Source organism: Antennarius striatus, chromosome 21 (genome assembly GCF_040054535.1).
Source record: "Antennarius striatus isolate MH-2024 chromosome 21, ASM4005453v1, whole genome shotgun sequence".
Classification (NCBI taxonomy): Eukaryota; Metazoa; Chordata; class Actinopteri; order Lophiiformes; family Antennariidae; genus Antennarius; species Antennarius striatus.
The window spans coordinates 7,312,473-7,333,895 of NC_090796.1; the positions used below are offsets into that span (position 1 = coordinate 7,312,473).

At 41.5% G+C, this 21,423-nt stretch overlaps 3 protein-coding genes across 3 annotated transcripts; 1 reads left to right on the plus strand and 2 right to left on the minus strand.

The window, feature by feature from the left end:
• Nucleotides 1-105: 105 nt before the first annotated feature.
• On the minus strand, nt 106-2,132 carry birc5a (baculoviral IAP repeat containing 5a). The gene is made up of 4 exons (XM_068305630.1): nt 1,972-2,132; nt 1,409-1,518; nt 571-688; nt 106-367 (listed from the first exon to the last, which is right to left on the minus strand). The coding sequence occupies exons 1-4, from the start codon at nt 2,077-2,079 to the stop codon at nt 275-277; spliced, it is 429 nt and encodes a 142-aa protein (XP_068161731.1). The 5' UTR covers nt 2,080-2,132; the 3' UTR covers nt 106-274.
• Nucleotides 2,133-2,586: 454 nt separating this feature from the next.
• Nucleotides 2,587-7,427, plus strand: faap100 (FA core complex associated protein 100). Its single transcript, XM_068306003.1, has 8 exons — nt 2,587-2,798; nt 2,901-3,019; nt 3,751-4,607; nt 5,256-5,412; nt 5,500-6,412; nt 6,488-6,610; nt 6,765-6,851; nt 7,203-7,427. The coding sequence occupies exons 1-8, from the start codon at nt 2,646-2,648 to the stop codon at nt 7,332-7,334; spliced, it is 2,541 nt and encodes an 846-aa protein (XP_068162104.1). The 5' UTR covers nt 2,587-2,645; the 3' UTR covers nt 7,335-7,427.
• Nucleotides 7,428-7,842: 415 nt separating this feature from the next.
• Nucleotides 7,843-19,843, minus strand: fscn2b (fascin actin-bundling protein 2b, retinal). The gene is made up of 7 exons (XM_068305628.1): nt 19,078-19,843; nt 18,645-18,743; nt 17,767-18,493; nt 10,772-10,928; nt 10,424-10,545; nt 10,147-10,314; nt 7,843-9,710 (listed from the first exon to the last, which is right to left on the minus strand). Exons 2-7 carry the CDS (start codon nt 18,735-18,737, stop codon nt 9,505-9,507), a joined length of 1,473 nt encoding a protein of 490 aa, XP_068161729.1. The 5' UTR covers nt 18,738-18,743; nt 19,078-19,843; the 3' UTR covers nt 7,843-9,504.
• Between the last annotated feature and the right edge of the window lie 1,580 nt (nt 19,844-21,423).

Below are 21,423 nucleotides of genomic sequence, written 5' to 3' on the forward strand. Positions count from 1 at the left end.
ATCACCACAAAAAATCCTACAACCCTAACCCAAAAAAAGTCCCAAACACACACAAATGAGACAGCTAAAAAGGTAAAAGTTTAATAAGTAAAGGCAGGTCACACATACACACACACACACACACACACACACACACACACACACACACAAATAAAAGACATTAACAGTGTTACATAAATTGCATGAAGACGTATGAAGGAAACATGGAAATGAATTCAGGCAGAGCATAATTAATCTCCCCTGGAGCCCAGCTCAATCATCATCTATTCTCCTGTCACTCTTCACCAACAGCTGTCTTGATGATATCTGCTCGTCTCAATTTGGCTGCCTCTTCAAACTTGGTGATGGCCTCGTTACAGGATTTGTTCTGCGAGTGAAGGAAATAAAATCTCGATCAGAAATGATTTTGTGGTTCCTTATTCCCGCAGGAAATTACCAACACTTTGGAGGCGCTCGTCTTTACAGATGATTGGAAAAATGTATTAGCACTTACATAGTTGTAACGGACTTAGATATTCAAGTCGGTACATTATGCAAGCAGATAATTTGAAAGACCCCAGAAGCACTTACAATTAAGAATTTTTGCCTCTCCTTCTGTAGTTTGAAGAATTCCTCTACACTCAGCTCCTCTATTTTTTTCTTCAGAGCGATGAAGTGACAGGAAGAAGAATGGGATTTGTGCTCCTCTCTGGCAACAAAACAATAGCGTTTAGGAAGCAAATAATTTTGAAGACAACACAAACTGTACTCACACATTAAGAATGGACAACGAGATGGACAACACTATTGTAGTCTTTCTACGTCAAATCATTTCTTTCAGGTTTCTGAGAGGTCAGTCTTTATTAAACAGTTGCTTGCCGAGAGGAAAACAGCCAGTAAATACTAACATTAAAAATTAACAATATCATAAAAGGTAAACATACGTGGCATGTTCACATCAACTCAAGCTGTTTCATTTAATGACATTAATGTAGAGAAAATTTAAGAAAAGAAATACACTTTAATGACTCCCCTAGGGAAATTATGCTTTCACTCAGTTAGTATCTAAGTAAACATGTACTGTATATACCTGTACAGTATATATGTGTGTGTGTGTGTTTGTACAGGCCCCTGAAACAACCAAGAACACACACAAGAGGCCTGTAGGCATGCAGTAACTCGCACTGCCAGCTGACACTCCAAGAGTGAATGGTCGGGAGCGGGAATCGAACCGCTGATCTTGGATCATCGGACGACCCGCTCTACCACTGAGCCACTGCTGCCCACAGACTCGATGTCTGAAGTACCAACCAATATATCTGAAGAATTGGACTCAGTAAGAAATCATCTTAAAACCAATAAAAGAGCACAAAATGCTCTTCTTTCTTTTCATTTCAGACCAATGACTTGAGCTGTGTGGATATCTTACTCTGGGTCATCCTCTGGCTCCCAGCCTTCCAGCTCTTTGAGGCAGAAGAAACACATGGCGATGTCTGGGCCGTTCTCTGATGGTGTGTGAATGAAGCCAGCTTTTGCCATCTGGGGAAAATAAATGAACACATAGATAATGAATGAGTTACTAATTGATGATAGAAAATAAAGCAACAACATTATTGCACCACAAATCTCTTTGTGACAAATAACCAAACCAAATAAACCAGATTGCTGGGCAAGTAGACCCACAGATAATTCTCAACAATTATTCACAGTTGATTATTAGTTATTTTACTCAAAGTCTCTGCTACATTTGACACCTATGCTACCTATATTGTTATCTTTGAAACGTTAATGGAGCTAAACGTCAAATTCAAGGTTCTTAATCTATAGGCTAAATTAACTTGCTAGACAGAGCAAGTGACATATAATCCATGACCGTTCACCTTAAGCCCTGAGACATTCACAAAGTTTAAAACTTGGATACGGAATTAGCTATTTTAGTGTTAGCGGTTGTGCTAACTTCAGCGGAGCAAAACAATTTAAACATGCTCTTACGTTTTCTGGGGTACACGAGCAGCCTTCGTCAAATGGCCACCCTTCGAAAGTTTTCAGTCTATTTTCATAAAAGTACATTTTGGTGTCTTCATTGCTCAAAGGATCCATTCTGTTATGAATAAACTGCAAAGGAACTAGCTTAAAGCAGTATGTCGCCTCCACTTGCGGATGTTTCAAATATTGGTGGGTGTTCCTGTCCGCTGTTTTGATTGGTTGGATAAAAGCATTACGTCAGCAATGTTTTCTTCTTCTTCGCTTGCTTATTCGAGCAACTTACCGACTTCCTCTCTCTACCGTTCTGGTGTCCGGCTGAATATCAAAAACATTTTCAAAAATAATTGATTTCTTGGGAAGATTTTGGAAAAACGGAAGAAGAATAAAATTTTCACGTCGTTAAGATTCATATTGTTGTCCCAAAGGATAATTTAATTTAAAAAAAAAGTCTAATTAGCATCCCGTATCCGTCTTCTGTTGTAGTTTTTCCTGGGTATTGTAGTTCTTGCCTGCTATTGGTTCAAATGCGACGCGCGGTTCGCAGAGCGTCACTTCTGTCAACAGACTACCTTGTAAGTTTTTGCCGCTAACGTTCACATGTATGGCCCGTCAAACAGCTAACAAGGTTTCTCTGCGCCTACAGATACAGACGTGTCGGTTTCTTCTTCGTTTTTGTGGCTATGGAGGGAAGATGTGCCGTTGAAACGTGGGCAGACTTTGGTCTTTCAGGAACACCGAACGCAGCAAAGCTGAAGCTTGTTGGGACAGATGTCTTCGTCTGTCCTGGCAGAGACGAGGTCTATGTATTCAGTGCTAAAGAACGAAAACTCACGGCAAGTCGCTCAAACATAAGCCAACAACTTAGAGATAGCTCCACTCTGACAGGAATGTTAACTCCAGTATCTGTGATGGACTGTCGTGTTGTTTTATTCCAGGTGGTCCTCCAGTTTCCTGGTCCTGTGAGTGATCTGATTGAGAGCCGTGATGAACAGCTTCTCTATGTTGCCTGTAGGAGCGGTGTTTATTGTGTCAGGTTACACTTTATTCTATCCAGGTAATAATCTGTACAAGTATTATAATGTTACTGCTTCCACACTGGTTTGGTTTTCATTCATTCCCTTGTTGCCCTTGAGGAAGTGCCCTGTGTCACAGACAATCTGTTGAATCCACTAAATGGATTTTAAAATGCAACCACTGGGCTGGTTTGCAAATCTCTTTGTGTAGTTTGTGTTGAAAACAACTAATATTTTGTTCTTTCTTTACTTTTAATGATTATCTTAATTTAATCAGTAACAAAAGCAACAGAAACTGAGCAAAACAACAACAAAAAGAAATGGATCTTAATCTTCTCAGTTCTGACAACTAGAATATTCAACATTTTACACAATGATTGAATGTAATTCATGTGTTGCCCGTCTCAGTTGATTGAAACAGTAATCCTCTTCCTAATGGGTTGTTACAGCCTCCAGAATATGTCTGTGAGGGATGGCAAGTTGTCACAAACACCTCCAGTTATTCATTGGGTTTTTGGGTCAGGGCTCATTGGTATTTGGACCAGAACTGTGATCTTATCCTCCTTCAAGCCAAATTACACAATAATAATATTGTTGTGTAGTTTGTATCATGACCAATAAAGCTGCTTTTTATTGCGACTAGTTGCCTGAAAAATGTGTTTTCAGTCCCAAAAAGTGTGACCAAACCTTTCTGTTTTGAGTTATCTATATGCTCTGCATAGACAGCAACTGTAAAACTGATTCTAAAAGATGTGACTTTTCCCCTCTGCAGAGCTCAAGGCCCCCCAGCTGATGAATCCAGCAGCCCCGCTGAGCTGAAAATACCCTCTGCGTATCTGGTTGTTCCAGACGGAGTTTTGTCGCTGCTCCTCGTCGACTCGGTGCTCGTGACCGTGTCCCAGAAAGACGTGTCCTGGACGATGACTTTATACAGTTCTCCAAAACAGTCAACATCCAGCAGGCATGAGATGCTGGCTTCAGTCAGTCTGCCTTTGGTCTCAGGCTTTATGGACAACAACACAGAAGGAAAGTTGAGGAAGCCCGTCCTGATTAGCGTCCATTGTAGTGACATGACATCAGAAAGAACTGTAACTCATGGCAACCTTCAATCCATCCTTTTCAAACTACTGTTTGGGATTGACGCTGCCTTGGTCAAATCACCAGTTATCCTTTGCGGCCTTCCCGACGGCCGCCTGTGTTTCTTTCCTCTGCGTCTCCCAGAGTTACGTGTCAGAGTCCTGTACAGCCTGGAGCAGCCAGTCGTATTTATCGGAGCGTCCCGCGTCACGGAAACTCGACTAGGACACAAGTGTTTGGTTGCGGTGGGTGAACAAGGGAAATTGGTGCTGATTAAAATGGACAATGGAGGGGGCAACACAGCTGCGTTCATTGAGAGGCGTGTACCAGGACCTGTGGTGTGCGGCTGTATGGATGACACCTGTCTTTACTACAGCACCGGGTCGGACCTGCTGAGACTCGATCTGTCAGAAGGATCCTCTGGGAGAGAAGGCCAAGAACGGAGTGAGGAGGCGTCCACATCCAGGACGACAGTCGCCGCCTTTCAAAGCCCCACCAGTTTAAACGTGTGTAGAGTCGTTGCCTTGGCTGAACCTACGAGTAACACTGCAGGTGAGGAGACTCAGGCCAAAAGTAGAGGTGCTCAGACAAATACAGCAATCCTCCAGACACCTGAAAGGTGTGTGTTGTACAGTAGATACAAAATGTTTAGTGTCTAAAGTGTGTCTGAGTCAGCGGATGAACACAGCCCTCTAATACAGAAAACTCACATTGTCCTGTCACAGATGCTGGTGCGACTTTGACAATAAATAAATAAGGAAAGAGTATTAATATTTGAACAGTTATTAAGTTTTGTGAAAGTGAAGCTTGCATGATAATGTAAAGTGCAATATAGTATGTCCAAATCTAGGTTTTGTCAATTGGAATTTAACGTCTTTAGATGAACCAGCCAGAGTCACGACTGATGAATGATGAAATAAAAATAAAATTTCATTCAATAAATGGAAAAGAATTCCCACAATCATTTTTTTCCCCCCATTGCTGTCAAGCAGAAAGAAATTTGTAGCGTGGCGTTTGCCTTTGTCCTACTTGACATTGACGTCTTGTTGTGTGAGCGTTGCCCACACACACATTGCTCATCATGAGCAGAGCTGTTTGTCATTTTAAACCCTTCTGGTTAATATTTGAAGCAGATTTACGTTTCTGTTAGGCAGTGATGTCACATCGTATACACGTCTGCCTTGTATCTTTGTGTCTCAGGTGAAGTCCAGCTGCTGGGTCTGTCCTCCAGGGGGCGACTCCAGAGAATCACCTTACCTGTGGGGAAACAGGATTCAAAACTGACCATGGCGCCCTCCATACAGGTGGGCCGCACCTTTGGGGACGTCCTGTCTGCTATCGGGAATGTCTGTGAAAGGTATTCCCTACATGATTCTTTCTTGTTTTCTTCTTGATGGAACCCTGTTGATACATACTGTATATCATATTCCTTATTTTCCTTCAGAGCATCGAAGCTGAAAAGTACCATCAATTCCAAAAAACAAATTCTGATGCACCTGAATCAGGTGCTCAACATAAGTTTCCTGCTAATGAACAACGCAACAAATGAAGATCGCCTTCACATCCAGGAGAAGCCAATCAGATGTCACGCAATGACTAAGTGGAGCAGATTGCTGCAGAAAGACACCCTGAACCTGACGTGTGTTCTGGATAATTCAAGTCCGTATGTTCTGGAGCGTGGGTGGACAATGAGCATCACCGTGTTTCCTCTGTCCTATCCGCTCCATGCAGGAGGTGACGGCTCGTCCACAAATTTTTCATTCCCGTTCCACAACCTCCATCCAGGCGAAACACTAGAAGTATCGCTGCCCCTGGCAGCTGCAGGCGATGCCTCCTTCCCCGTGACGCTGTGCTGCTCACTTGTCCTCTCGCTCTCAGGTCTCCTGGGAGAGGAGGCAGCAAACCTTCCTGGTTTACAGAGCAGCTGCATCAGTTTGCCCTTGAATACACTGACAGTAGATTGGTTGCATGCCCTGCAGGTGATCAGTCCCACGGACGCCCATAAAAAGGACGTAACTCTCATGAACACCAAAACAGATTCCGTCCAAGTTTTTTTAAGCTCACGCCGCAGTAGGTGCAGCAGAGGTGGGGAGGGAGGAAGAGAGGGCGCTTCAAAGCTTTGCTCAGCGAGTATACGGGTGTCGTGTGAGTTACTGAGACGTTCACCGATGTTGAAAGGCTCCGCTCTGGATCCTCAGAGGTCAAAGGTGGCCCCAGAAAATGTGGGTGGATCGCTACTGGAATGGATGCTGTCTGAAGGCCCTGGAGGAGTGAGGACAGGATGTCGTGGAGACGGCAGCTCGGTGGTCCATGCCAGAGGTCCAGACTCACACACTGTCAAACTGACTGCAAAAGAAGTAAAGAATTACAGTACTTTATAATATAGATTTTAATAATAAACTTTTTTAATTTTTAAGACCTTTATTCTCCAGATAAATGTAGGAGAGGAGAGCTCGGGGGAGGAGGAGTCCCTGGACACAGTGGAGGTCCGGATTGAGAGCTCATCCATAGCAGCAGTGTGTGGACTCCATCATGCTGCGCTGCGCCGGGTGCAGGTACACACACTGCTCGCCTTACAGTTAGACATGTGTCGAAAGATTTTGTCTATGTAACACAAACATGACAAAAGCCTAGCCAGTTCCTGCTGTCAGAGCTATCCTTTGAATTTTCTTCAGCTTTAGTGTTTCATGTTTAATGTCCTTCACTCAGGCTCTGTTGCAGATGGCTCCCGAAAGAGCTGCTTCCACACAGAAGGTCCAGAGTTTAGGTTTACGACGAGCGCTGCGGCGGGCTGAGGTAGGAATTACCGACCATGTACTTCAGCTGACAGTTAGTTTTTTAGTTAATGACTTATCATCTGTCTGTTGATAGTATTTACTTCCATCGAGCAGTTTGTGTGTCCATTTGTTAGTTTGGTTTCTCATCAGGATTGTGCAAACCATACTGCCTGGATTTCCATTGGCATTTGGTGGGATGATGAGTGAACTCTTCTTATATAAGTTATATAAAAATTACAAATGAAGAATTTCCTTTATAGGAACAGAGACATATCCTGTGGCTTTTTTTGAGTGAATTTTCATGATTGTGTATTTGAAGACGTTAAGCATCGTGTGATTTTCCATCTCTGTCCTCCTCCCATCATGTCAGCACCTGTTAGAGCAGATCCAGCAGAGCAGAGTCTCAGAGGCCTTCGGTGGGGACGCGTCCACAGGGCTGATGACCACATCTCTTCTCGGCATGTACCGTGAGCTCAGAGAAAATCCTCTTATTATAATTTAAGTTATTTTCTCAGGCGGGCCCACACAATTGCTGTTGACGTCATTCAGTGTTACATAACGGAAGTTGTTGTTGCATCTGATTGAAAAACCAAATCTAAAACTGATTATAAATGTTCTTTCCAGTTCTTACAATTCATGGTAATTGTTATTTGCTTCATTATTTTCCATTATTGTTTTTGCATGATCTGTAGCTGTAATAAAGAGACTCATCCACATGTGATTCAGCTTAACTTCTCTTGCTTTAGGAGTTCTTTAGTTTCCTCTTCACAAGCCAGCAGAGGAGCTCAGATAGAGCTGAAAATACGCAATTATGATCTGAATGGAAAAACATTATAGAAGACCACATGTACACAACATATTTCCTCGCAGCTACAGATGAATGACGCATAATGGTTGGATTATGCATAATTATTTTTTATTTAAATGAAGATTATAATCATGCTACAGTATACTCAAGTGTGAGAGCTCAGTCTTCTATTCTTCATTCTAGACAATAGGCTGGAGGCATCGTGAACTGCAAGCCATTCATAAAATATCAGGAGGCTTTAAAATGTTATTTCAACGTTAATGAAATATCAGACTTATGTCTGAGGGACTGTTGGGTTGTGTGTGTCGTCGTTTCACCCGACCTGCTGCTGGTGGAACCGAGCACCAGGTTAAGATGGTGACTTTACAGTCTTCAAAAGGATTTTCTAGATTAAACCATTTGTAATGAAGTACGTGGAGTCCTGAAAAAAGACTCATGTCACAATATTAAAGGAAGCTTTAAAAAAAAGTGCTAGATCTCCTCCGAAATGCACTTCGAAATTTAACGGTTTCTTCCCTTCACATCCACAACCCTCAGTATTCATGCGAATCCATCAAACAGTTAGTGTGTGATCCTGTCCACAGACAGACACCAGAAATAACCCCTGTGGAGGAGACGATGTAGATGATGAAAGATCAACTGTTCTGCCCTTGCAGTAATTTATTGAAACTAGATTTGAAAAAAGTCAAACTGGAACCCAAAGCTCTGAAGATGAGACTGAGGTCCAGCCCATACTGACTTGGACGACTCCTTGAATTCTTGATGGGAAAACCTGCAACAACCTCCTCCACGTAAAGAGAAGGAGGAAGCTCCTCAGCTGCAGTGACACGTTCACCTCTTCTCAATAGAGATGAATCAGCAGGAAGGATATTTTCTACTTGTCATGATTTGTTAAGACGCAAAATAAATTAGACTTTGCATCCAAACCAAGAATCCACTTTATTTGTGCTGTAGATGTTGGTGGTTGGCATCTGTGGAGAAAATTATCTAGGTGCCATAATGTCAACAAAATTCAGTAATTCTCTTGGGATATGATTTATTAACTGTTGTACTTGGGGAAATATATATTTTGTACTGCAAATATTTGGTTGGTGTTTTTCTGTCTTCAGTTGGGCCATTAGAATCATACTTGGACAGACACAAAACATTCATCCATTCATGACAAGAAATATTCATTAATACATTATTGATCATCTCATTTGGAACAAGATAAAATGATTCTTGCATCAGTTTCTTGATGCTGTCGTCCATCCATCCATCCATCCATCCAAAAATGTCCAATAATAATTGGAGGGTAAATCTTTGTATCACCATCTGGATCACACCAGAAAAGTGTAAAAGCAACCTTTCTTTCTACTAGTATATGCCCTTGATTCCAAAAATCCTGGTGGAAATGGGACGTAACCAAACATAGCCAGCCCCATGAGTTTATTTTGTCTTTAAGTTCAAAAAGGGAGGAGGAAATTTAGCAAACTAAGATATACAATGAAAGAAGGTTTGTGTGACACCACCCTTGTATTTATAAGTCACTTCCTACTAATTCATCATAGCTAGACTGGATTGCCATACATACTGGTATATCACTTTGTCTTTCAATAAAGTCCTAATATGTTTAAAGTTCAGCTTCAGAATATAACATCAGTCAATTATTCCAGACATGTCTTTGCTGAATATGCAGGGGCAGTTCCTTTTGTTGTTCATAGTCTCTCTGCAATAAGACTGCGATCTCTCTGTTGTGAACTCATTGTGACAGGAAGGAGGAGAAAAAGTGGAATGAATCAGTAAAACTCAAAGACCTCTGCTGATGAGTAACTGTCTTTCACCGAAAAACCACCTCACAGTTGAGGCTAAATATTGGACTGTATTAATATTCCCACAGACATGAGCTGCTCAGGCCGAGTCCATCTCCCTTCAGTGTTCCTCCCTGGTCTCCACGGAGATATTTGCCGTTCTTGCCACGGATGGCAAGGCGGCCGTGCTCCAGGAGCTCCAGAGAGAAATCCTCAGGACTTTCACCATCTGAGCAAACCAACCCGGCACTGTTCACGTACCAGAACCGGCCATCAACACCTGCAGGGTTTAAAGGTAGACAGACCATGAGAGATTGACAGATAGAGGTTGGGCTATTTGAAGACTGATTGATCACTGATTCTTAACCGCCTGGACTCCACAACCTGCAGGAAACTGTTTGCTTCTTTTTTTGAGAGGATGCAAAAAGACACCTTCTTTAAGAGTTCATGTTGGATCTATTTGACCATTTGTGTAAAATCAACTCTTCCTATTATAAATGAATTTTTCTTTTTAAGCTGGATGGTAACTTCACCATTCAGTAAGAGCTGGGGTGACTTGGGCCTACTGTAACATTGCATGCATTCGACATGTGTTCGATCGGGTAATGTGATGCACTGGATTTTTTTCAGCGCTACAAAACAGATTTATTTCAGAGTAAAGAGCAACATAAGGAGCAAAGATTAAATCAATCTTGTTTGAGGGGGTACATCCTGACCTTTAATATGATAGGCACCATTGCTGAATTGTAGGGTAAAAATGTCATAGATCGATCTGCTGGCATCCAGTGTGTTGGAATTCCTGTGGTGGCAGATGAACCCATTCTCTCCTCTCAGGATCAGCATGGGTCGGTTGATCAGTTTCAAAGTGAGCTGTTCATCTTGGCCTTATGGGGGTGACAACAGGATGATGAAGACACATCACAGGAACAGGAAAGACATCCAGAGGCAAGCTTGAACTGAGTAAAGAGGGAAGAGGACAGAACTGTGTCTTACCTGTGGAATCACTGACAGCCAATAGCTGGCCGTTCTTTTTGGTGCAGATGTATTTTCCATTGTTAGCTTTTAGCGCCACCTTGTGGCCAAGCCATTCCACTGAAAACATGGTGTTCGCTGTCCTGCAGTGGGACAGTACAGGAGAGTGAGTGGGTGCCTGTACTAATGCAGTGTTATCATAGATCATGTCACGTCTTTGGTTAGAATTCTATCAGTTTTTGTGTCAGTTACTTCTCACATTAAAGGATTTATATTTAAATTAAACTTCTGTGTTGTATTTTGTACATTCAAACTAAGAGGTGGTGACAAACACAACTGATGCTCTGTTCACTTTCCCTCTGCACTCACACTTCACTAGCAGTGATCTGGATTCCGCCGTGGGCCACAAGAGCCCAGTAGTTTCCTTGGCTGGTGCGAAATGTACACTTCCTGGTTTCCTTGTCAATCTCCATCTGAAATGTCTCCATGTCTGTCTCATCTTCCTGATTGGCAGCGAGGCTTACTCCTGAGGGTGGGGGTTAGGGTTAGGATTAAATACAACAAGCACATCCTAAGGCATGAAAAACTTGAGGAGTAATTAATTTTTGCTCATGGCTGGGAGATTTCAGCAATCTTATAGCCTACATTTTTGTAGGATTTTGGTGGTAGAAAATGCTTACTTTTAAAAACAGGTTCCAGCGTAATCTCTGTGAAACACAATTGTACCATTACCATTCAAACCAGCAGAACAGCAAATGAAAATGATGATGGCACAGCCCTGCTTTGTGCCTGTCTGTTTCATGTGCAGAACAGATGGAACAAAAAACAACAACACGCTGGACAGTTGAGTTTAAGAACACAGAGCTACTGCACCACTATTAACAATATTCTATGGCATTTATCATATAAGGACAAACCACATACTACCGCCCTGCCATGAATAATGATGTGTTTCCAATTGTTTTTGTGAAATCATGTGCACAGGTATGACATTAGTATGTGAATGCAGAACTTCTTTAAAAAGCAAAGAAAAAAAATTCATCAAGGGAAAATAAAAGGTGAAAAACTTGTCGTGTAAACGGCAAAAACAGGGGAGCTTGTATCAGGTGGATGTTGAAAAAAAGGAAAGAAAATCAGTGATATTGTCTCTGAATTGGGGAGACAGAACCAGGATCAGGAGTTTCTTGTCCTTTGAGCAGATGATGAGATCATCTGCTACGTAATAGGGAAGGTAAATGAAATTTGTGAAGCTCTGCGTAACACGTGCAAAAAAATAAATACGAAGATTGCACAGAGAAGGTACTTTGTTGGGGTTCTCTTGTTGCTCAATCTCTTTTTCTAAAAAGAGCAAAACACCAGAGAGCCTTGACTCTGAGAAGAGGCCACCACATGGGGGAACAACATCGTTGTTAAAGGGTAATCTCAAGTGATTTGTGCATGAAATAAACAAATTCCACTGCAGATATATTTTGGTTTCCACTCTGGATTCTCGGTCACCAGTCAAAAGATCAAAATAATGCTTTTGTGGAACAGTAACGGAGCCGCCTGCTAATCAGGTTGTATATTTATGTTTAGATTGGCCCAGCATGAAAGAGCTGGTAATCATGTCTGATCCTGGGGTTACATTTAAGTGGTTCCATCTTAAAATGATCAGACATGAGAGAATATCGTTTACTGAGGGTAAATGCATTCATTTGTTTGTGGGTCTGGGTGGATTTAAAGACAGGATGTGCTTTAAATAAAATGTAAAGGCACTCATGCAGGGAAATCTTACATAGACAAGCTATTGCATGTTTTTCAGTTTTGTTGTTGGCTTTTGAACAAACAGTGTTGGTGTCAAATCTGAACACATGGTTTGGTTTGTAGATTCAGCAGCAGAAAGCCAACTTTACAACTGACCTCTAATTTATTTCAGAGATTAATATTATCAGCTCTTAACAACAACTTGTTTATCAACACCAGACGACAGATTGCAAAGAATTGAATCTCAAATCGGACGGATCCCAGAATATCTCTGATTTAATTCTAAATCCTTTAACAAAGCAGTCAACCCCTCTCTCTCTGTGTCTTCTCCAGTCATTCTTCTCTACCTCACTCCCTTCCCCCATCACTCCCTCCTCACCCCTGACCCCTCCCACCATCACCCCACCTTGGGCCCTGGTTCTCTGCCCCTTTCTCAGCAGGACCCTGATATAATCAGCTTTTAAGTGCGATCCCTCCAATCCCCCAATCCCCTCAATAAAAGAATAAAGGAAAAACAGGAAAAGACCAGAGGATTTTATAGTCCATACTTAGCAGGATGTACAAATAATTACTAACCCCGCTCAACCCTCCAGATAACAGAGCTATGACTGACCAAACAGATGGACAAACGCACTAGATGTAAATGAATGTGTTCACAAATGGTTGTTTTTGTCACGGGATGTTTGAAGAACAAGGCTGATGTTCCTGAGCTTTTGTATTAACACCACTCCTTAAAAATGTTGTGTCCAGAAAAAAGTCACAGAGACGTGAGATGAGGAACCCTGGGTGCTCTGTGTCACTTAAACCCACCAGACAGCTACACAAACAGAACAATTTATCCCACAGCTATGGGATATGATATTATCTTATGTTGCCCCAACATTAGAAAAAACAATATTTGAATATTTGAGTTTAAGGAACTACGTAATTCTAACAAAGAGTGATAATAATAATAATAATAATAATAATAATAATAATAATAATAATAATAATAATAATAATAATAATAATAATAATAATAATAATAACAGTAATAATAATAATAATGATGATGATAATTATGATGATGATGATGATATAATAACATTAATAATAACAATAATAACAACAACAATAATAATAATAATAATAATAATAATAATAATAATAATAATAATAATAATAATAATAATAATAATAATAATAATAATAATAATAATAATAATAATAATAATAATAATAATAATGCTGCGTTTTGACACAGATATGTTCACCAAATGTTTTCAAAATATATCTGTAATGCTACATTATTTAGCATAGGTGACAACACTGACCGAATGAATGAGTTCCCACACTGGTATGTGAGCACACTGTAGTCAACTCAAACATGATAGACAGCGCATTAAAAAAAGAAAGAGAACAAAACAGAACTAAACATATCTGTCCTTCAGAGATCAGAACAATGTAGAAAACAACAAGAAAAAACAACAGTTTGGAAACCCCTATAGTAAGCTATGGTATGCTGCTGGTTCACATCAAATCAATAGGGCTTGTTTTGTACAGAATGAAATGTGACAAGCAGCAAAAGAAAAGAGAATGTGTTTAAGTAATCATGCAATGGCTTCACTCTAAACTGTCAGGAAATAATATAACCAATGACCACAAAAACTGACCCAAGCAAAATGATTTGAATGAAGAACATAATGCCACATTATCACCCCCAGGTAATCCAGAGATAAGATGGATTATTAGTCAGCTAAACCTTGTTTTGTTAAATCTTGTAATATCATTAGAGATGAAGGTATTGTTCACAAGAGTGCTAACAAAAATATCTGACCTGTTGAAGGCACTAGACTTTGAATGTTGGAGTATTATATTTGATTTTCAACAGAAGTGGTTGAGAATGAACCACCTGTATTTCTTATATGAAAGCATTTCAGATTTCTCTTACATTTAATATATGTTGATCACTAGCGATAATAAACCTGAGCTAAATACTGTAGCTGCATTGAATTGTTTGAGGTTACTAAGAGGTGTAAGCAAATAAATTACACCTGCATAGTTCAATTTGGATACACATAAATGTACCAGTTTGAAGGGAGTTTTTAACGAATGTTTGTATACTGGTTTATCCATATCATGTGATTAGTGATAAAGTAAATCCAATCTAGATTCTCAGCAACATTGTCTTGTAATTTGATATCCAACCATACATACAGACTGGAGGAGGAGCTGCAACAAAGATGTCATGGTTACTGAGCTACTGGGACACTTTAATCACATTTTATACACACCTGATAAAATAGGTATCATGAGGTCTTACAACCAGTTAAATTATCATTGATCTTAAGTGCATTTGAAGCATAAATTTCTGCCCCTCTACTCCACTCCAATGCCTCGGGGCCCATCACTCTCATTCCCTTTCATCTCGACTCAATATCATGCTTTGTCTACCTATTCCATGTGTCCATTTCACACTAATTCAACCCAGAAATGATCCTCTGACAGGGCTCAGCTGGGAACTCATGGACACTATCTGATAAATGAGAGGGGAGATGGAAGGGGAAGAGCAGAAGGATGGAGCAAGAGAAAGTAAATTAGAGTGGAGGGGAAAGATTAGATATGCCGAAATTCAAGCCAGCAATCTGAGGATATGAATAACAGTATTGATGACCATCTTTGACACACCAGTTGGTCAAGCATACAAAATAAGACGTTCCCATACTATAGCAGCAATCATTGATACACTTCACAGAGCAGTAAAGCGCAATCTCTTCATGGCACTTCCTGGTGCATCTCCTCACAGAAACACAAATAACATGAGCAGTGAATCAGACCCCAGATTCAGCTCCACTTTCTGGCCTTGTTCTACCTGCAGTCTGCAAGTGGAGCAAGCCCAGCTAATCCATCAGTGAAAAATGCCTCTGACATCTATTATTAATGGTAAGCTGATGCCACTGTCTCTCTGTTCTTTATGTTCCTCTCTCTCCCAATCCTTCACCCCCTCTCAAAAATATTTTTTGCATTCCTTTTACAAATTTCAGTCCAGTTATATTTCTCCTCACATGTCTGTTTGTGTTTGTTGAAGCATCATGTACACATGCATTTGTTTCTGCGTACATGTTTTACAAAAGGAAAGCTTGTCTTCAGACTTTTGTTTCTTTTTCTCTGTTAGGAAAGGGTGGACTATGTGGACCTAACTAACACAAGGAAGACATAATAATAAAGCTACATGATAACCCTAGACACACACACACACACGCACGCACGCACGCACGCACGCACGCACACACACACACACACACACACACACACTTGTGTGCAAAACCACAAAACCATTACTTCAAGAGTTTTAAATTTAAATTCATGCCCTTCCTCCTAACTCCTGACCCTTTTTTTGTCACTAACACACTAACATTTGCTTTTAAAAACTCAAGGCGAAGTGAGTCCTCTGTACTAAATGGAGCGGAAACAAAAGTACTGCCGTGTGTGTGAGGACAGGTGAGGACAGAGTGAGGATGAAATCAGACCTGTTTTCATACATGCTTTTATTGTATAAAGTCTTGTAGCATCCTCTGTGCCTTCCACCTCTTCTATTTCAAACTTCGTTTCAAAGAGTGTAATGTGTTCTAATTTCCCCTGGTGCTGACAGATGCTGAGTATTTTTTAATTGAGTAATTTTGATGCAACTTTACAATTCATGGATACACTTTCTAAGCAACAAACTAAGTTGTGAACTGCTTTTTAAAATAACAGCTGATTATTGGTTATCAGGTGTTTCATCTCGATATTCCATCTTGTAAAAGCAGGATTCTGTGAAATTAAGTTTGAAGTTTATTTGAATCATTAGAAATCAGAAAATAAAATTTATTTTATTGATAATTGCTATCTATAATTGCTTGGATAGGGTCCAGCATCCTGCTACCTGCAGAAGAAGCTCGAAAATGAATGAATAAATGAATGTGATCTTATACCTCATTGTGACCACTGTATTTTGCAGTGTCATTTGTTGTTAGATATGCCACATTCAAACCCTCTTAGATGCTTTGCTTTCTAGAATTTCAGTAGAAGACCAGCACCAGCCAAGGCCAGGGTTAGTAGGTTAGAGCAGGACCTGGAGGAGCAGAAGTTGTGGTCCCAGGTGAGAGGTAGCTTGGGTTTCTGAAAGCAGACTCCCCCCCTTGCCTTCCAGGAACAGGGGCCAACTCATCAATAATTCAAAACACCACCTCACCACTTGCCGCAGCAGGACGGTATGGTTTTGTGTGGGCGAGTGTGTTGAAGGAAGATAAGCGTTTGTGCAGAACAATTGTAGGAAGAGAAAAAGAGACGGACAGAAAGGAACAAATGCAAGCATGCAGCAAGCATTTCTGTCTGCGCTCACATTTATTCTTGAAGCTGTTCTATATACTGTGTGCATATTTTATCCTGCACCATATCTTTCTTTCCCTTGAATCAGTTTATGGTGCTCCCAGCCATTTGGTTTCCAAATGCTAACCAGGAACAATGAGCAAGGGGAGATTCAGTTACAGGACTGAAGTAACACAAACCTGCAGACAAGAATCTGCAGGCTGTGGATGGGTGTCATGACCAAGTATGCTGACAAGCAGTGTTGGTATATGTTAATCCATCCCAAATCCATTTTTAAATCAGACCAGCAAACCATTCCAACAATCAGTAACAAAACACTCGGCAAGTCTGTTTGCTGCACCTCTGATTACATGAAACAAGATCTTTACAACTACAATTAGTCTACTTTTTACACTCAAAAACATAATACAGTACCAAAAGAGCATTACTGTACGACATTATGGATTCAAGCAGCTGTTTATGTAAGCCTTATTACCCAACAGGGGGTGTGCTGAAAGAGAAGGAAAGGGGACTCTCAAAAAGATCACCCTCTATAATAGATTATTTTACTAAATGTTTTGTAATATCTTTTGATAACATGTTAAAATTCATAAATGATAAACTATTCACAAACTGTTAGCAGTCATCGCCTGAATGGGTGCACAATGAATCTCTTACTTGACAGTATCACTTACTGGTACAAGACTTAATAGCTTCAGTGGACTAACCTAAATCAATTGCGACCCTAAAACGGATGAGGTATTCGTCTCAGATCTCAGAGATGTTGCTGATAGTTTCCCATGTCAGCCTCATCTATCCTGTTTTCCTGGAAAGATGCTACTATCCAATGTGATATCAATGCATGCTGATGTGCAGACTACATTACCCATAATTACCGTGCCAGCCTTATCGGCTGTCAGTCATTAGAGAGTGGCCAGTTCCATTTAACCATGCATATTCAGTACTTCCACAAGTTAATGTAAGCTCAGTTTTCTGTATCAGTGCACAGTGTGTTTTGTATATAAGCAAGTAGTAACTGTAGTAGTAATAGTATTTGGTGCCCCTCTGCTTCATTATGCATGTGTGTAGGTCAGTGTGTTTCAGCTAAAGGCTCATGTGACCACCCACAGTAGCACATAAGGTCACTCTTTCTCAATTTAATCAGATGTTTAGGACTCTGTGCAAGACGATGGTGCTTCATGAGATGCAGCCTGTGTATGCACGCAAGACTCCAACGCAAAATGAGATTAGTGACAACATAATCTCCTGCTGACGGTTCTCTGTTTTCCTACCTTGTCTTATGGAGACATATCGGCCATTGGCTGCGATCAGAACCACCTGTGGGTGGCTCTCCTCTAGGTCAAACAGTTCATCTTTTCCTGGTTTAGAGCACCGTCCAGACCTCAGGGTACCCGTAGGCCCCATGGGAGACAAATACTTCCCCTCGCAGTCTTTAAAGGCCAACTTCCCACACTTCAGCTCGAGTGTGTATGCCGTGGTCCTCCCACTCTGTGCCAAGAGCTTCCCATCATTGTTGAGGAAGCGCCCGTCACAGGTCTTAAGACAGTACTTCCCATCCAGGTACACAAGGGTCAGGAGCGCTGCCACCCCCCAGGGAATGTTCACATCCAATGCGATTTCCCCATCCTCCATGGAGAGGTGGGCGTAACGCTTGCGGGCCACAGACAGTAGGTTAGCCTGGGGATGTAGTGCCAGGTGCACTGCCCACAGCTCAGCATCTGTGATTACCTGAGCAAAGCAGGACAGGTAGTCCCGAGAGCCACCAAAGAAGCGGAGGTGCTGCTCAGACTGCAGGGCCCAGCGTCCGTCCGACTGAGCCACAATGAGGTAGCGGCAGTCAGACATGTACCCCTCAGCCTCACAGGTGACTTTACCGTCCTTGTCAGAGGCCAGGTAACGTCCAAGGTGGCTGCGCAAGTAGACCACCTGGACGTCCTGAGAGTCCTGCTCAAGAGTCCATATCTGCTTCTTCTTCAGGCTGGGTGCTGATGCATTCACCTGAAACACAAGAAGAGGTAACCACAAAGAGCATGAAGGCTTTCCATCCTTGTCCCTATCTATAACATGCTTGGAATTTCTTGTAGCATCTGCTAGAGTCAGTAATTTACTGGCTTTCATTGCTCTTTTGTAACCAATGGCAAGTGTGTACCTTGAAGCCAAAATTCTCAGCAGTGAGGTAACGACCCTCATGGTTGATTAGACCAAACTGCAACTTCAAGGGGTGGTTCCCATTAGCAGGCATTGTCACCTGTGGATTCAGGAACGTGTGAAAGATGATGAACAAGTGATGAGAAGTTAGAACTGGAGTAAAGACTGGTAAAGACAGGGGGAAGTGGTTTCAGGGGTGTAGGAGTGAGGGGTTTGCATGTAAATTGTGGAATATGAGGTTTTTCTAAAAAAAAAAGGTGAGGAAATAAGGGAGGAGATGAAGTCATGGAGAATGATGAAATGAGAAAGTCTTAAAGAGAGGAAATTGATTCATTGAGGTACAGTATATAAAGCACTCCCAAGACCACAAATGCCTTCCCCTGCCTCTGGCTTCATCATACATTTTTCCAGCTACAGTTTCCTAATTTACTTACTGTGGTTTTGTGGCTTCCCGTTTGCAGTTCCTGCGGCTCCAATTCCAGCTCCCAGATTTAAGGGGCTTCTGTCTCTAGAGTCCTCTTGTGATTCTTTCTCTCTCCTCTCCTCTTTTTGCTAGTGCTCACGTTTTCCCAACTCACCTCCAACACTACGTCTTCTCAGCTTAATCAGGTTAGAAGCAGCGATGACTTGAGTCAACCTTGATCTCTCCTGAGTCTGGAGTCCGGTGTCAGCCTCTGTATCTTTTTAGACTAGTTTTGATCTTGACTACTCATCTCTACAGTTGACCCTCTTCCCCTTCTCTGTCTTGTTGAACAGTGCTCTTTCGTTCAGCCTCACTCCTGTCCTTGCTTGCCTTGTTATTCATCCTGAGGGCTCAATCACCTGGTCCCCCTGATTAGCCCTCCCTGGGGCTTTTGTTTTTGCCCCTCCTTTGGTTCCTTTGCGTACTGTCTTTGGATACCAGCCAATTCTCCGAATCTCTTGTTCACCTTCCTTAAAGTCCAGGTTTTCTTGTTTGTCAGATGAAATTCTGATCGATGACAATCATTCTCTATGTTCCCCCAAGTTCTACGATGGCTAAGACTCCTTCACTCATTTCATAAACATAGGCTGTCCATCAAAACTGAACTGAACAAAGGGTGCTTACCTCTGTAATCTTAAGCCTCTCTCTGTCGCTTTTACCTCCCATCCTTTCCTTCTGTCTCTCTGCCTTTCTCTAACATCCCATTTGTATAAGCCTGCCTTTCTCTGCCCCTACACTCCAGCTCGTCACCTCTTGTGAAACATAAAGACAGGTAAGCAGAAACAATGCACATGCATAAACACACACAGCCGGGTAACCAGAGCGCTCCCTGTGCCGTCGGGATAGTTGCCTCTGGGCAGCTCCACTTACTTGCCTATACTGAGGGTTTAGTTACACATCTTCTCTGATTGCAAGCTCTCTGGGTCAGTTCTAAAGGAAATATGTCCAACAGGCTGAGAGGGAGAGACTTTAAGTCCAAACTTGGGAGACAAGCGAAGGTAAAAGGAGATGACACATGTTGTAACAAGACAATAATAGGCTAATCAACATATGGGGTTTTGAATGAATGTGTGTGTGTGCAAAAAGTGTGTCTCTGTGTGTGAGTAAGTTAGTAATCAACATTGCCATTCAACCTATTAGAATTCTTCTTTCTGAAGTAAACAAATCTGTCAGTTCCTGAATCCATCTAATCCTCAAACCAATCATCCCAACCCGGCTAATCTATTGGCACTAACCCTCTCCACTCCCTTAACACACACACATACACACACACACACACGCATGCACGCACGCACGCACACACACACACACACACACACACACACACACACACACACACATACACACACACACACGCACGCACGCACGCACGCACGCACGCACACACACACACACACACAAAGGTCAAACGAGGGTCCCAGGGTTCACAGCAAACACCACCCATCCAAAGATTTACTTGTCCTGACCCAGACTTGAACTGGTGTACTTAAATCAAAATGTGATAAACAATGTGTTTCACAAACACACACACACACACACACACACACACACACACACACACACACACACACACACACACACACACACACACACACACACACACACACACACACACACACACACACACACACACACACACACACACACACACACACACAGACTGATACTGAGGAACACCGGTGTATGAACACTAAACAAATGGACATCCCAAATGTCTGAGATGCTGAATTGCAATCAGATTTCCTTGAAATTTACTGCAACTAAATTCAGGATCTTTACAATCATCTTAATATTTTTCATTTACATTTATGTTAATTTTGTAGCACTAACACAGGGATCAGACATACTGTATATTTTTGTCAGCGCTACTTTAGAGCGATTTAAATAATAATTGCATTTTACAAGGCACCAAACAACCTCCTTTTGAAACTGGCACACCGAGGTGTGCAACTTCTTCACTTCATCATCTTCAATTTGTATTCCTTAATCTTCAGAGGGTGTCATTGCTCTGCAGAGAAGATTTAAACTTTGAAATAACATCTTTTTATTGACAGTTTTATGTTTCACAATGTTTAATTCACTTGACTTACCATTGAAGCTAAGACGTTAAAAGAAAATTCAGGTGCAATTTGTTGAGTGCAAAAATGGTACACTTTCACACCCATTTCATCCACACCAATCCTTATCCTTTCTCTCTCTGACTCTCTCACTTATTCTTGAATCAAATTGCTAACACACCAACACAAACATACATGCCTACTAGTACTTACATACAAACACTGAAAACACACAGCAGATAATGGGAGGAAAAGAAGAG

What these genes read in the sequence shown, in the direction of transcription:
- fscn2b (XM_068305628.1), bottom strand. Translation starts at nt 18,737, where the DNA reads ATGCCTGCTAATGGGAACCACCCCTTGAAGTTGCAGTTTGGTCTAATC. An exon ending in CTGAGAATTTTGGCTTCAAG is followed by an intron (nt 18,494 to 18,644) that starts GTACACACTTGC and finishes CTTGTGTTTCAG; the next exon opens with GTGAATGCATCAGCACCCAG. An exon ending in ATATGTCTCCATAAGACAAG is followed by an intron (nt 10,929 to 17,766) that starts GTAGGAAAACAG and finishes CCCCACCCTCAG; the next exon opens with GAGTAAGCCTCGCTGCCAAT.
- birc5a (XM_068305630.1), bottom strand. Translation starts at nt 2,079, where the DNA reads ATGGATCCTTTGAGCAATGAAGACACCAAAATGTACTTTTATGAAAAT. An exon ending in GCTCGTGTACCCCAGAAAAC is followed by an intron (nt 1,519 to 1,971) that starts GTAAGAGCATGT and finishes TATTTTCCCCAG; the next exon opens with ATGGCAAAAGCTGGCTTCAT. An exon ending in GAGCCAGAGGATGACCCAGA is followed by an intron (nt 689 to 1,408) that starts GTAAGATATCCA and finishes TTTTGTTGCCAG; the next exon opens with AGAGGAGCACAAATCCCATT.
- faap100 (XM_068306003.1), top strand. Translation starts at nt 2,646, where the DNA reads ATGGAGGGAAGATGTGCCGTTGAAACGTGGGCAGACTTTGGTCTTTCA. An exon ending in ACCTACGAGTAACACTGCAG is followed by an intron (nt 4,608 to 5,255) that starts GTGAGGAGACTC and finishes TTTGTGTCTCAG; the next exon opens with GTGAAGTCCAGCTGCTGGGT. An exon ending in CTGCGCTGCGCCGGGTGCAG is followed by an intron (nt 6,611 to 6,764) that starts GTACACACACTG and finishes TCCTTCACTCAG; the next exon opens with GCTCTGTTGCAGATGGCTCC.